General features: G+C 31.2%; 3 protein-coding genes across 5 annotated transcripts; 2 read left to right on the top strand and 1 right to left on the bottom strand.

The window, feature by feature from the left end:
* Positions 1-362: 362 nt before the first annotated feature.
* On the top strand, positions 363-3,552 carry LOC128962919 (cyclin-L2-like). Its single transcript, XM_054309334.1, has 6 exons — positions 363-724; positions 780-964; positions 1,196-1,316; positions 1,378-1,442; positions 2,605-2,704; positions 2,761-3,552. The coding sequence occupies exons 1-6, from the start codon at positions 479-481 to the stop codon at positions 3,511-3,513; spliced, it is 1,470 nt and encodes a 489-aa protein (XP_054165309.1). The 5' UTR covers positions 363-478; the 3' UTR covers positions 3,514-3,552.
* Positions 3,553-6,860: 3,308 nt separating this feature from the next.
* LOC128962987 (condensin complex subunit 1-like) lies at positions 6,861-12,292 on the top strand. Its single transcript, XM_054309442.1, has 9 exons — positions 6,861-7,122; positions 7,194-7,281; positions 7,356-7,739; positions 7,800-7,927; positions 8,005-9,070; positions 9,134-9,198; positions 9,259-10,767; positions 10,821-11,454; positions 11,524-12,292. Exons 1-9 carry the CDS (start codon positions 6,999-7,001, stop codon positions 12,053-12,055), a joined length of 4,530 nt encoding a protein of 1,509 aa, XP_054165417.1. The 5' UTR covers positions 6,861-6,998; the 3' UTR covers positions 12,056-12,292.
* A 405-nt stretch (positions 12,293-12,697) lies between these two features.
* Positions 12,698-15,508, bottom strand: LOC128962989 (enolase-like). 3 transcript variants are annotated; one of them, XM_054309445.1, is made up of 6 exons: positions 15,420-15,508; positions 14,948-15,130; positions 14,120-14,274; positions 13,347-14,059; positions 13,171-13,287; positions 12,698-13,108 (listed from the first exon to the last, which is right to left on the bottom strand). In XM_054309445.1, exons 2-6 carry the CDS (start codon positions 15,030-15,032, stop codon positions 12,871-12,873), a joined length of 1,308 nt encoding a protein of 435 aa, XP_054165420.1. In that variant the 5' UTR covers positions 15,033-15,130; positions 15,420-15,508; the 3' UTR covers positions 12,698-12,870. The 3 variants fall into 3 exon arrangements, with proteins under 3 accessions (XP_054165420.1, XP_054165419.1, XP_054165418.1); XM_054309444.1 differs by having other exon boundaries at positions 14,948-15,096; positions 15,420-15,494; XM_054309443.1 differs by lacking the exon at positions 15,420-15,508 and having other exon boundaries at positions 14,948-15,225.
* Positions 15,509-15,531: the final 23 nt, after the last annotated feature.

Here is a 15,531-nt window from a genome sequence, read left to right as displayed (position 1 = left end):
ATTGCTAATCATTATCAAGAATTTTGTATAAATAATCAGATTGTTATTGTTATAATCATTTATATACAGAAATATTAAATAGTTTTTTAAAAATTAAACCATTTTGATAAGCGATTTTCATTTTATTTGAAAATATAGATAAATTTTATAAAACTTAATATTAAAACATTTAAATTTATAAATTTGATTATCTTATAGGTAAGTATAGTTATATCTCAAATATATTATCAAATTATAAATACCTTTAATAAAATAAATCTTGATTTACCTGTAATTAAATTTTTACAAAATTATTGATTTTATTTGACATTAATATTAACATTAAATGAGACCAATAGTGACCTCTCGTGTGAATTGAAGTAATGTATGCATTGAAGTGAGTGTTTGAGTCCAATGTATTGTATTTAATGCTATTTATTGTTAGTTTCATTGAAATTATTGAATGCATTGAAAGCCAAACGCAAATCATTGCCAAAAAATGGCGACAAATGTGGACAACGTATCGGCGGTTTCTCTGACCAACAATAACCATATGATTGCCGAACAATTGAAACCAGTCTTCAGAAATGTTGTCATTTCACTTGAAAACTGTATTCTATCTGAAGATAAGCTAACAGTTACTCCATCGATGACCGATGGCTTAGATGCCACTCAAGAGACCGATCTTCGGATTCTTGGCTGTGAACTCATACATACGTCGGGTATTCTTCTACGTCTACCTCAGGTTTGTTGTGATGATTGTGTAAAAAATTTATTTATTAAAGTTAATTAACACTTAGGTTGCGATGGCCACCGGTCAGGTGCTCTTTCAACGGTACTATTACTGCAAGTCTTTTGTAAGATTTCCGATGGAGATCACTGCCATGGCTTGTGTCACATTGGCCTCTAAAGTAGAGGAAGCCCCCCGACGGGTCAGGGATGTGATCAATGTGTTTCATCATATGAAACAAATAAGACAAGAGAGGTATTGATTATATTGTATGCATTGATAATGTAATAATTAGTGGCACTTAACAAGCAATTGATTGAAAAGATTCAGTGTTTTAATCAATATATATATTGAGTGCTATATTAATATAACTTTCAGTAACTTCTCTTTATTATCGTTTATTCAATTGATTTAAGAGTTTTAATGCAAAGTTTATAAATCTATTATTAAAGTAATTAAAATATATTTGTTTAAACAATTTAATAGCGAACCGAAATCATTAGTATTGGATGAGACCTACATATCGACTAAAAATCAAGTGATTAAAGCTGAGAGACGACTACTCAAGGAATTGGGTTTTTGTGTTCACGTCAAACACCCGCACAAAGTATACCTGTTTTTCGTTTGATTAATGTTTAGATTTATTTTAATTATGTCTTAATTTATAGTTTATTGTAACACTTCTTCAAGTGTTGGAGAACGAAAAGAATCAGCTTTTAATGCAGACCTCGTGGTAAGCATTGATTTCATTACTTGTTTACAGTTAACACAAATGTTTTGAAAAACATTTTGTTTTTATTTGAATGCATTTAAAACTAATAATTATTAACGAATTTATTTTAATTTAAATTACAAACTATTAGAGCTAAATATTAAATAATTTTTGTATGCATATTATTGATAGCATTATACAAATCAATTCTTGAATTATTCATTAAATCTTTTATTTAGAGATTTTCTATTATAAGAATTGAATTTATTAAAAAAAATGTTATCAATAATTTTATTTACCGTAATATTATATACTATAGTTGAATATATTTGAATGTCATATTAATTGTTTTTTAATTTGTTGCCTAACAGTCAAATTAGGCGATTATTAGGTAAGTAATTATCTCGATTCCTGACAATGATTGCCTGGAATCAGGAATTGTCAAGTCTTAGCCTCGACTCTGGAAGAGTAAGCCCTGCAAACAATACCTACCGATTATCTATATCTACTTTATAGCAATCTAATGGATTTTCTCGTTATATCAACTTAAGGGACACTTACCGTAATAGTTTGATGTTAAACATACCGGTGTTGATGTGATTATATTGAAAGCCGTCATTATATTAAAATAAAGGTAACTCTTAGTAAGTCTATTGTTAATCACATCGACAGATGGTTTTTGTTAACTACCGGTAATCTTATTTTTTATACAACGGGTTGACAGCTAAACAAATGATGATCTTAATTACTTACACTATATATTATGGTACTCTAAATTGTCAATTATTATAATTAACTATCATTAATGTGATCAATAGATGTGAGCATCTTTTGTCAAGTGATGTCATTCCTCACAAGTGATGACATTAAGCACCGATGCTTACGACAGTGGGTGTGTTGGTGAACGAATCCAAACAATCATCCAATCGTCTTGATTTTGGATTGTCTTTAATCTAATTGATTATAATTAACTTTTGTGATTGACTTTTAACTTCTTAAGTTCAATAGTTTGCAGAGGTTTTCTTTTCCTGAAGTTTTGGCTGAACTATTCCTGAGACCAATCGGTCAGATTTGTGTTGGAAACGATTAATGAATTCGTTAATAATTGTGGTTTTCTTATGGCATTTTCCCGACAAACCGGTAATTATTTATAACAAACTTAATTATATTTTTATTTTTACAGGAATTATATGAATGACAGTTTACGAACCAATGTATTTGTCCGCTATTCACCCGAAACTATTGCCTGCGCTTGTATTTACTTGAGTGCCCGTACTCTTAAGGTATTTGATGTCCATTAAGTCTATAATGTATTATAAGTCCATAATTTATATTTTAGGTCTCACTTCCAAATAATCCCAATTGGTTTGAAGTGTTCAATGTCTCTGAAGACCAAATAAAAGATATTTGTAAGACAATACTAAAGCTATACACTCGACCAAAACCAAATCAACAACACTTGGAATCAATTGTCGACAATTTACGCAAGAATTACGAATCGGCAAAATTCAAGGCAAAGGAGTTGATTGTGACTGAAAACGGAACGCCTAATTCCAATGGTCTCGATATTAGTCCCGGTTCTCGAGCTAATTCTCCACAAGTAATTAAACCGAAACCTATAGAAAAAAATTCGCCTAAAACTAAGCTCAAGTCTGTAACTAACGTTGTCTCGCATACGAGTCCTAATAAAAAGGAGATAACAAATGAATTACCTCATAATGTTGATCATCGAAGTGGCTCTAAATCAAGAAGTATTAGTCCGATAAATAAAGATAGAAATGAAAGAGAAAGGCATAAATCGCCGCCAAAATCATACGCTTACTCGAGATCTCGTTCGCGATCTCGTGAAAGAAGTAGTCATCACAAACATAAACGCATTACTTATAGTAGAAGTAGAAGTCGATCACCGCATTACAGTTCGCACAAACATTACAACCATAACAGTAAATATCATTCATATAATAGCCATAAGTCACGGAAGCGCTCAAAATCGCCGTACGATCGCAGAGATGATCGAAATTCATACCATTCGACTTCTAACAAAAGTCGATCACGAGATTCACGTGATTTCTATTCTTACCGAAAGAGTTAAATCGTGTCATTGAAATTGTTAGCAAAATTACTAATAAAATATTTTAACTACTATTACATATTTTTTTATTAATTACATAAATGTATATTTATATTGAATATTAAATTCCAAATAATGGATAAATATCTGTATATATATATATATATATATATATATGATTATAAAACTGGAAAACACATTCTAAACATTTGTAAAATTTGACAATCAATTGATAACTTGATATCATTAAAAGGCTTTCCATTCATGACTTATTTATAAATACATTTTGACTAATATTTATTAAATCCGTCATCTCTTTCTATTACGTAATCTTGAAGTTTGTGTTCTTCTGGGTCCAGATACCGTTCCCAACGAAAACAGTGATTGTGAAGTGGATTCGGCTGAAAAACTAATGGGTTGTTGAGGAGTTGGAAATGTTGGAGCAGATAATCCGGCAGTGAAACTAATAGCTTGATTTGACGCTATTTTATTGAAATCGGGTATTGATATCGTCGGTGATGAAAACAATGGCATTGATGGTGCAGTCAATATGTTTGATGAGCTTAATGTCGTATTAATTACACCATTAAATAAATTATTTGAATTTAGAAAAGGAGTGGTTGTGGTGGTAGTAGTTGTGGTTATCGGTGTACTTGAAGTTTGAGTCAAGTTTTTGTCACTTGATTTCAATGATATTTCATTACTTATGTTTTTTGAACCACCAAATTGAGTGGTCGCTGAAGTCAATAGTGGCGTTGAACTCGCAAATGGTGTTGTGATTGTCGAAATTTCTGGAGAATTAGGTGCCGAAGTCATCGATACATTGTCCACATTATCGACACTTTGCTTTTGAGGACTTATTGATCCTATAGTTGATGTTAACACAGAAGAGATGGGAGTATTAAGAAGAGTTGTCGTAACACTTGTATCGATCTTAGTGTTTGTAAATATGACTGCCGCCGGTTCTGATGGCAAACCTATTTCTGAGTTAACCTCATTTGAAGTCTTATTCACCAATGATGGCAACAAATTGGAATCAGTTTTAGGGGAAGTGACCGATTTGACGGCATTTAAATAACGACTCAATCGATTTTTAGCTTTATTTCGATCTCTCTCATGATCTGCCATTGAAAACGATTGAATTAAAACTTCATTTGTCTTTACGGGATCAGTCTCTTCATGTTGTTTAATATCAAGTAAAGATTTTGTGTCTTCAATCATAATGTCTGACGTTATATTAGAAGACAATTTTGTAAAATCTGGTGTAATATCTTCATAAGTAACACCTTTTTTAGGCTTCACTTCATCGGAACCGACCGAATCCGGCGTCAGTTTTCGTTTAGCTATAGGTTTACTAATCGATGAATTCTTAGATTGAGGTGTTTTTAAAGAACTATAAGAACTAAAAATTTCATTATTTTTAAATTTCTTGACCACAAACTCTTGTCCATCAGGAGTTTGCCTCTTAATTGACTGCTTATTAATAACAGGCATAAAACCATTTGGTATTTTATGTGCATTTGTTGGTGCAATTGGTTGATCGCGTTTTACTCTTTTATTAGCTGTAATTTTAATGCTATCATCAGTTTCTGAATCAGGTTTTAATCCTCTCTTTCGTTTCAATGCGTCAGCAATTGATTGCAAATTAGATGTTTTGTTTGACATCTCTTTTGATCCGATAGTCGGATCATACGAAGCGGTCATATTTGAAATACGACTTAAAGTAATTCTTGACATACTTTCGGGCATCGGTGCAATCCGTACGGTCACGGGTTTCACTTGTTGTGCATTCAATTTTAATTCATAAGTTGATTCGCGATTACTGGTCGACAATTTAACAGACGAAGTGTTTCCTAATTGAGAATTGGATGACTCTCGGGTTAACCGATAATTAGACAAAGAGCATGTGTCAGAAGCAGATGGAGGTCTAGAAGATAATGTTTGACCGCTCATTGCTCTCAAAACACCATCACTTTGTAGAAAATAATTAGTATTCAATGGATTTGATAAATAGTTGGAAACATAATTATTATCATTAGGTCTCGCGTATAATGAATTATAATGTCTTCGGGCAGTCTTAATATATCTGACACTAGGATTGGCATCAAATCTGTTATCGATTGTAACCAATGAACTGGTCTTTACTCGAGACTTCAGTTTCAAACGGTCAGCATTTGCTTTGCGTTTGTAATAAACTTTTGCCGATATAAACACAATTAAAAATATTGTGATCAATGTTGTGATCAGAATCGGTGACCAAAAAAACATAAATGCCATAAAAATAGCAAATATGGATACAATTGAATACTCGAGTCGATCGGTCATTGTCTTCAGCGACGGGTCTTATCGTTTAAATCAAAGTCGAAATATAATCACATGTTTTGAAAAACTAAATAATTGTCAATTGATTTAACTCTTTTATGGCAATTGTGGCTAAAAATGACACAAATGTATGATTCAAATGATAATAATGTGTTGATAATGACAATCACCACGAGTTGGTCTCAAACACAACGATCGGCGAATCACTCGAAACGTGTGGTTTTGACACTCATTTCAATACATTCAACAAATCAAACCTTCAATATATCGATATATCGGTCAACTATCGATCGATACAACCAATTGTTATAACATATATTGACCGCTATATCGCTATTGTCCGATACACACACCTATTAGCACTAATTATGTCACCGATTATCACCACTATATCACCAATTAGTTGATTACAATTAAATGATTACAATTTATTAATACATTTATTACAACAATCGATAAATTCAAGTGACTATCGATACGATGTCTTAATTTATAATAATGTCATTGCATTTCAAATATGATATTCATTCACACATTACGTTAACTTGAAGTGCATATTATATATACACTGTATTACAGTATTATAGGTTTGCGTAGAGTTAGTAAAATAATAATTCAATCAATTGAGAAAAAAATAGCGCTAGAGATCCTCATTTTAGTATTATGGGTAATACTAGAGGTCCTGTACTACTACTTGACATTAGTTTACATTTGATATCTATGGTAACTAAATATTTGGTCAACTTTTTTGACACAACTCTTAAATTACGTTATCATATTTATTGCTATTAAGCTATTGTGTAAGCAATAAATATGATAACGTAATTTAAGAGTAGTGTCAAAAAAGTTGACCAAATATTTAGTTACCATAGATATCAAATGTAAACTAATGTCAAGTAGTAGTACAGGACCTCTAGTATTACCCATAATACTAAAATGAGGATCTCTAGCGCTATTTTTTTCTCAATTGATTGAATTATTATTTTACACAATTGAACTCAATTGTGGGGATTATTATATGATAAATGATAACAGTATTTGTGAGTTGACTGTGGAATCCAATGTTGAGAACACAATCAATGAGTGATTCGTTGTTTTGGCGCTAAAACAGTGTTTTGTTTGTTACGTAACTTTGAGGACAAACTTTGTTTACAAACACTTGGGATCAGATGTGAGAGATAAACATGAGATCAATAAGGTTTGTCATTCCCATCAAATTGGATGATTTGATCCAATCAACTGGACATCCGGATATCTATTCAGTTCAATATAAATACGACTTACGAGATATTGGCCACAAATTAAACGGTAAGTCCCGATGACTGACTTTCGGTATATATTTCTGATATTTAATGATATCTTTGATGTTTTTATTGAAGAATTGTCTGAATATTTCAAATCAAATGGCATTCACTTTCTTCTTGAGGATAATTTACATAATTTTGATGTCTTTTACTATTGTCTTAAGTGAGTATTGTATCCGTCATATGATATTTAGTTGTAATATAAAGATATGGTATTATATGATAACTATTTGACAGACATTTTACATCATTGGACACAAAACATAAGGAACTGTTGTGGAAACTGATGAGCAAATGTCTTAACACATTATACAATGATTTCGAGACATTTTTGAACCGATTTGATCCAAATGAAAGGGAAAATTATTGTAATCTCTTGAAGATGATTGTCTATGTCTTCTGTACACTAACCGAGTTGTTTGAGGAACAGGACATTAAACAATCGACAAATATTGACTACGAAAATATCGGCAAAAAGACAAACAAAAAGAATAAACGAACCGAAGAGTCATACGGTTGGCAGCAAAACAAAGACAAAGGATTGAGTGTTTTGTTGAGATTACTATCACTGCCATTGCATCGGGTTTTCAATCCACCCGTAGTTGAGGACGAGTTCATTAAGTGAGTTATCTATTGATTTGATTTTACAGTTGATTTATTAATAAATGTATTATATTCTAGTGTTGTAACCAAATGTTGTTACAAAATATTAGAAAATCCAGTCGTTATGCGACAGAAAGATTCAAATATAACAAACAGTGTTTTTCATATAATCGGAAGCGCTATTGAAAAGTATCGGCAGAGTTTGAGTTTGTATTTGTTTTATTTAGTATTTTATTTTAATAAATATATCATTATTTTAATTCTAAATTATTTCTATTTAAAGGTTTTTGTTTAAAGTTAATCCAATTACTTCAGCTTAAAGAACAATTGGTTCCTATATTAGCTAATTTAGTGGATGTTATTGTTAAGAAACACAACCAAAAGTTGATTATAAGTGAAATAATACGTGAAATTAAAAGACTTGATATTAAAGACCTTTCGCGTGACTCAAGTGGTCCCCGATCTATATCTTCCTTTTTGATAGAAGTGTCTGAAAAATGTTCACAAGAAATGCTGTCATCAATAAGTGATTTGTTGGAGTTTCTTGAAGAAGAATCGTATTTAATGAGAAACGCAACGCTCAGTATTATTGGAAATCTAGTTATCAAAGAATTGAGTAAAGATGGTACCAAAGAGCGAAATCTTAGGGATCGATTGCTTGACAAACTTGAAGATCATATTCATGACAATACAAGTTATACTAGAAGTCGAGCTCTTCAGGTTTGGTGTACTTTATGTCAGGCAGAAGTTATACCACTTCCACGACTTGAGACTCTCATTGAAGCAGTTGTCGGTAGACTTCGTGATAAATCATGTTTTGTCCGCAAATATGCCGTTCAGTTTCTAAATCAGTTTTTAACTAAAAACCCATTCGCCGCTAAACTTCCGCTTGAGATGCTCAAGACTTACCATCAAAAAGAAGAAGAAAAATTAAAAGAAATGATAAAACACAATGAAGAGCAGCAACACATGGATATAGAAATAGATAAGAATTCGCAACATATTTGGAGTGATATTGAAATCGATTTCTTAGAATTTTGGACACGACTTGAATCTTCATCTGACATAACACCTGATGATGAAAATGATAACAACTGTAATAACATTGAATTGTTTGATAACGAAGATTTAGATGGATTGCTCAAAGTATTCCGCGATTTAGTTGTCACAAAAAAATTTAAAAGTGCTCTTTCTTTACTTAACAAAATGAAAGAACAGTTTGCAGACAATCAAATCTTTGATGTCGTTGACAGTGATAGCGAAAATATGGAGGTTAGTGATGAAGAAACTGATGATGAAGTAGAAGAAAGTGATGAGGATATGGATAAACAAAACAGAGAAACAAAAAAGTTTGCAATTTTTTATATATAAAAAGTAATTAACAAATTAATTTACGGTATATTTATTTTTAGGAAAAAATCTAAGAACTGTTCAAAACTTCCTGAAATGATAGCATTATCCAAAAAAGTATTTATCGGTAATATTAATAATATTTAAGTTATTATTTAAAAATTTAATTAAATATTTTGTTTATTAGAGAATTCGACTGACGATAAATTAATATTAGATTTGGGTTCAAAAGCTGTTGAAAAAGATATTGAGAAGATTGCGACTGTTTTAATACAATCGAGTCAAGAGCCAACTGATCAACAGTCAAGACCGAGAACTACTACTATTGAAGTGGCCAGACCTTCAATCGGCGGCAACGATGCTATTAATAATGTTAATCGACAACAAGTTTTGGTTAAATATTTGAATGATTGCATCAAATTTACTGAACAAATACAGATTGCTATACCACTTGTGTCTGATTTATTGATGTCCAAAAACATAACTGATGTTCAGGAGGCCATTGAGTTTTTTGTGTCCGCTTATAAATTTGGTGTTAAAGAAGCCATAACTGGTGTTAGAAAACTCATTCTTTTAATTTGGTCTCAAGAGAAGACAATCAAAGACGCAGCGGTTTTAGCGTATAAAAGCATTTATTTGGACTTTGATTCTGATGTAAGACTTGCAGAGGCTTCAGAAAAGGCTAAAGCATTTTCTGTTGTAAAAAGTTTGTCTGAATTAGTAATGGGCGCCACTTTAGGGGAACTCATATCTATTGAACAACTATTAAAGGAATTGATGGACACTAATGACATCCAACAAATCCATATTCAAGTTTTGTGGGAACGCTTTTCAATGAAACTGTCTAACACTACACCTGAAGATAGTAAGGTTGCCATTCAATTGATAGGAATGTTGGCCACATCTAATCCAGAACTGGTCAGATCAGACAAGAATCTGAATGCTATTATATTAGAGGGTTTGGGAGAAAGGGGTCGAAATGATTCGCGTTTGGTTAGTGAGACGTGTATTGCTTTGGGTAAAGCATATCGTATACCAAAAACTGAAACTTCTGAACACTTTTTCCGTTTACCTAAATCTCATGATCTGTTCACTAATTTGAGACAAATATTGGTTAACGGTTTGGATAATTTGAATGATAATTATTATAATATGATGGCAGACAATGTCATAAAAGTATTGTTTCAATTGGCTGAAAATCCTGACTATCTTAGCGAACAATTAATTAAAGAAATGCTTCAAAAGTTAATATCTTTGATACAAAATGAAGAGATTGCTAATGAAAATAAAGAAAATACTGATTCTATTGAAACTGACAGACAATCGATACTTTCATCGCAACAAACAGTAAATTGTGAACAACTTGTTTCACAAACCATTCAATATATTCGTCACATTAACACTGAAATATTGTCACGTTTTATATCAATCATTGGAACCATTGCACTCAATGTCTTAATTCATATAGACTTAAATGTCTTAACAGAACTTAAAATAAGAAATCATATTAAAGAAGAAAAAGATAAGAAAACAAACAAAACTCCCAGAAGAAAGTCTAGAACACCGGGTAAAACACCGGGAACTGTAGGTCCCGATAATAATTTAGAAGAGGAAATTGGTTTGGCCGGCGCTAATGCTATGGAAGATCAGGAACAGGAATACCTGAATAAAATTTGTAACGAAGAAATTGTCATCGGTTTGTTATTTTTCTATTTATTGATTCATTTAGTTAACACTATTTTATTATAGGGAACAACCTATTAGGCCGACTGACCGAACTTGTTGTTACCATAGCTCAGGAACCTTTGACTTTTCCTGACGTTAAGTTGAGAACCGCTGCGTGTCTAACATTAGCTAAGTTTATGACTCTTAGTGAAAGTTTTTGTCGATTGCAGTTAAGACTATTGTTTACAATTATGGAGAAATCAGATGCTATTATTCGCGCCAATACTATTATAGCTGCCGGTGACCTATGTGTCCGATATCCTAATTTGTTAGACCAATGGTCTAAATTCATGTTTGAAAGATTACGAGACAATGATGTTACCGTCAAATTGAATACATTAAAAGTATTGTCACGACTTATCCTATCAGATATGCTTAAAGTTAAGGGACAGATCAGTGAAATGGCTAGACTTATGGTCGATGAAAATGAGATTCTTTCATCACATTCGAGATTGTTTTTTACCGAATTAGGCAAAAAACAAAATGCAATTTACAATGTCTTACCCGATATTATAAGTCATTTGTCGGACACTGAGAACGGTTTGCGCGATGAAGAAGAGTTTCAAACAGTTATGAAATTTATATTTGATTTGATTGAAAAAGACAGACAAACGATATGTTTAGTGGAAAAGTTGTGCCAACGTTTCCGGTCGACAACGTATGTCATTTGATTTATTGCTTTATTTATTTATATTATATTTATGTCAATATTTATATCTTTTATTAGTGATGAGCGTCAGTGGAGAGATTTGGCGTATTGTCTCAGTTTACTCAACTATACTGAACGTTCATTTCAGAAATTACACGAAAATCTTATTTGTTTCGCCGATAAATTATTTTGTGATTTTGTGTACGATTGCATACAAACAGTTGTAAATAGCACTCGAAAGATACCAAACATTAAAAATGAAACAAAACAACTGATCGATGAATTTTTAAATAAAGTAGAAGAATGTCGTACTAAAGGAACCAATGAAGACGATTCTGAGTTCCAGAAAGTGGTCGGAACTCCACCATCAGCTGTCAAACGGCTTTCTTTACATAAGACACGGCCTCACATCTCTTCAAATAAAAAACAAATAAAACAAAATAAGAATAAACGAAAAACAGTGTCTAAAGGTTCTGAAGAGGAAGACACTGAAGAAGAGATTATAATTAATAAAAACCAAAGGACAGTATCTGATCTCAAAATAGACAGACCTAAGCGCGCCGTTAGGAAAATGCCAGTTATTCACGATTCAGATGAAGAAAGTTCTTAATATTGATTACTATATTTTAAAATAATTGACACTTAAATCTTTTTTTTAATTAAAACTATTCATACGTTTATTTTTACCCATATTTTAAACACTTATTTCCCATTATATTCATGATGTAAACATTCTTAAATTAATTTAAAATTAAAACATTACGACACAACTCTATTATTAAATGTATAATTAATTTCAATTTAAGAAAAATTCTAATATTACTCATTACATCAAAATACCAATATTTATCTATTTATAAATTACATCCATTGGAATCATTTACAAACATTATGTAAGACAATGACAATAGACTGATATTTTAGACAAACAAACAAATTATTTTAAACTTAAAATAAACGAATCCAATGAATATATTGATATAATTTATATTACAATATAAATGGAAATCACCGGTAATTCATTCATCCCTATATTTATGTAGTTATTATTAATAACATCATATAATTTAGTGAAAGGGATTTAAAAGAATTTAATATTTCCATTAATTAATTTGACTATTAATTGTTGAAAATTTTAAAAATAAAACATTGGAATAAATGTTAAAACAATTTCAATAATATAGAATAAGTCTAAAAACTATTATATTTATAAAACCGGGTTATAATATTGCAATGAGTTATAAAGCAAACCGGGAATTGTTTCGTTTAATTTATATTAAATATATGTTATAATTCAAATAAATTTCTATAAATTTAAACTATTTTTTAACAAAGGCAGTGATTATAATAGATAATAATTTTGAGATAAAATAGATATAGAGTATAGTTTGCAAAAAAAATCATTAAAATTTTGCAATTAATATTCTAATTCTTGTGTGGATTTCTAAAGTTTTTTCCGGCGTAAACAGCATTAGCACCCAATTCCTCTTCAATACGTAATATCTGATTATATTTAGCCAACCGTTCGGAACGACACGGAGCGCCTGTCTTTATCTGACCGGTCGATAATCCGACAACGAGATCGGCGATAAACGAGTCTTCAGTTTCACCACTTCTGTGTGAAACCATTGTTCCCCAGCCATCACTTTTGGCCTTTTGATGACTGTTTTGACAGTTATTTATTTAATAAATATTTGTATTCAAATACAAAATAAAAATTCTTACGCTTGAATCGATTCGGTGACACTTCCGATTTGATTAACTTTTAGTAAAAGACAATTACAGGCTTTCTTATCGATTGCTGTTTGAATGCGCGTCGGATTAGTTACCGTTAGGTCATCACTAAAATCATATCAAACTATTAACAAATAATTTTATTATTAAAAATATAAATATAATACCCGACAATCTGGATGTTAGTGTTAGCCGTAAGTTTAGTCCAGGCGTCCCAATCGTCCTGATCGAAGGGATCTTCAATAGAAACCATTGGATTTTCTTTAATAAATTCTTGATAAAGATTTGCCAATTCGTCCGGTGAAAGCCATTTGGTTTTATCGGAATTAGGATTTTTGAAATCCAAATCATATTTGCCTTCTTTATAGAACTCACTGGCGGCGACATCCATACCGATTTCAATGCTGCCCTCATAACCGGCTAATTTAATAGCTTTATTAATGAGAATCAATGCATCCTTATTGTTAAGAATATTTGGTGCAAATCCTCCCTCATCTCCAACAGCGGTCGCGTCTAAACCAAAATCTTTTTTGATAACATTCTTTAAGTGATGGTATGTCTCGGTTCCCATTTTCATAGCCTCGGTAAAAGATGAAGCACCGGTAGGCAAAATCATAAACTCCTGCATAGCAAGCTTATTACCCGCATGAGAGCCACCATTGATTACATTAAAAGCGGGAACCGGAAGAATTATTTTTTTATTGTCGGCCAAATCAGCAATGTGTTGATATAGAGGAACTCCCTTTTTGGCAGCACCGGCCTTACAAACTGCAAGTGAGACACCAAGTATGGCATTAGCGCCCAACTTCTTTTTGTTTGAATCGCCATCCAATGCAATCATAAACTCGTCGATCTTTTTCTGATCCGTTTCGTCAAAATTCTAAACAAATCAGTTATAAAATTAATTATTTGTTGTATTCAAACAAAAATTATGAATTACTTGTGCAATAAGTTTGGGTGAGATTTCATTATTTATATTATTGACTGCTGTAAACACAGATTTCCCCATATATTTGGTCTTATCGTTGTCGCGAAGTTCCAGTGCCTCATAGATACCAGTGGAAGCACCGCTGGGAACGGCAGCTCTGAACAGTCCTAATGTAACAATTTGTAACAATTTTTTATCATTTAATTAACAAAAATCCATCCATACATTACATTCAAACAGTCATATAAATTATTACATAATAATAAACTATATATTAAATATTAATATTTAACATCATTCAAACATTTTTTGTTTTTTTTTAAATAAATGTAAATTATTTGCAAAAAATTAATTATAAATAGAAATTACTTTTTTTTAAAAAAAACCCCTTTACAATAATGTATATTACAATATAATACCCATATATTATTTAGTCACATATAAATTAATATTACTGTACCACTAAATATAGTATTTAAAAATTATATACACTGTATATACAGTATTATTACTATTCATTGATAGAAATTTGCTTAGAATATAATCGTAACTCTAATACTACAGTACTGTACATATGATATGCAATAATTGCACAGATATTACAATATACCGGTATATCATATACTTTACAATACACTACAATATTAACCACATTTCATAATATCAAAATGTACAAGGTCACTTCTAATGTCAATTTATTCAATTATTATAATATTAATTAATTAATAATTATTTTCTATTAATTATAATACAATTTCTAAATAAATAATTAAATTTATTTTATTAATGTATAATTAAATGACATTTCAATGATAAAAATTGGTGACAATTAGGACATACCATTATCAGTGGTCAGATCCACCTCAACGGTGGGGTTTCCTCTGCTGTCGAAGATCTGTCGGGCTTTGATTGTCTTAATCGGCATTTTGTTAGCAATTGATTTCAAAGATGTAATCAATGGTAATAATTGTGAAGACAGTGTTAAACGCCTAATGAATATAACGTTCAGTCAGTCTATAGTCTCTGAAAAGTGATCGTCAAATGAATCTATAGTTTACTCAATGTCTGCAATGACTTAACGCTTATAACTGATTGCATAACATGTCAACCAATGACTACAGACCTACCAGTGCTCTACCACTCCATACACTCTCACACTTTGACTTTGACCCACAATTCAAGGACTATTTTCAAGGTCATCATAACCCTGTCCTTAACATCGGCTAACTGGTCACTGGACACACATGTTATGCGATACTGATTGTCATAATATATTGATTGAGTTAACTATAGATGAGATCAAAACACTTACCAAAACACAAGAAGGATATTAAATCAAAATTTCAATCATTTGATTGCTATAAAGGTTTAGTAGGTATGACTTGTATAGAGGACAGGGAGACAAGTGATTCATTGATTACATA

This window comes from Oppia nitens, unplaced genomic scaffold (assembly GCF_028296485.1).
Source record: "Oppia nitens isolate AA-2021 unplaced genomic scaffold, nextdenovo-longstitch-racon4-pilon3 scaffold6_pilon_pilon_pilon, whole genome shotgun sequence".
NCBI lineage: Eukaryota > Metazoa > Arthropoda > Arachnida > Sarcoptiformes > Oppiidae > Oppia > Oppia nitens.
The sequence above is the reverse complement of the archived record's forward strand: the minus strand, read 5'-3'. Positions and strand labels throughout refer to the sequence as shown.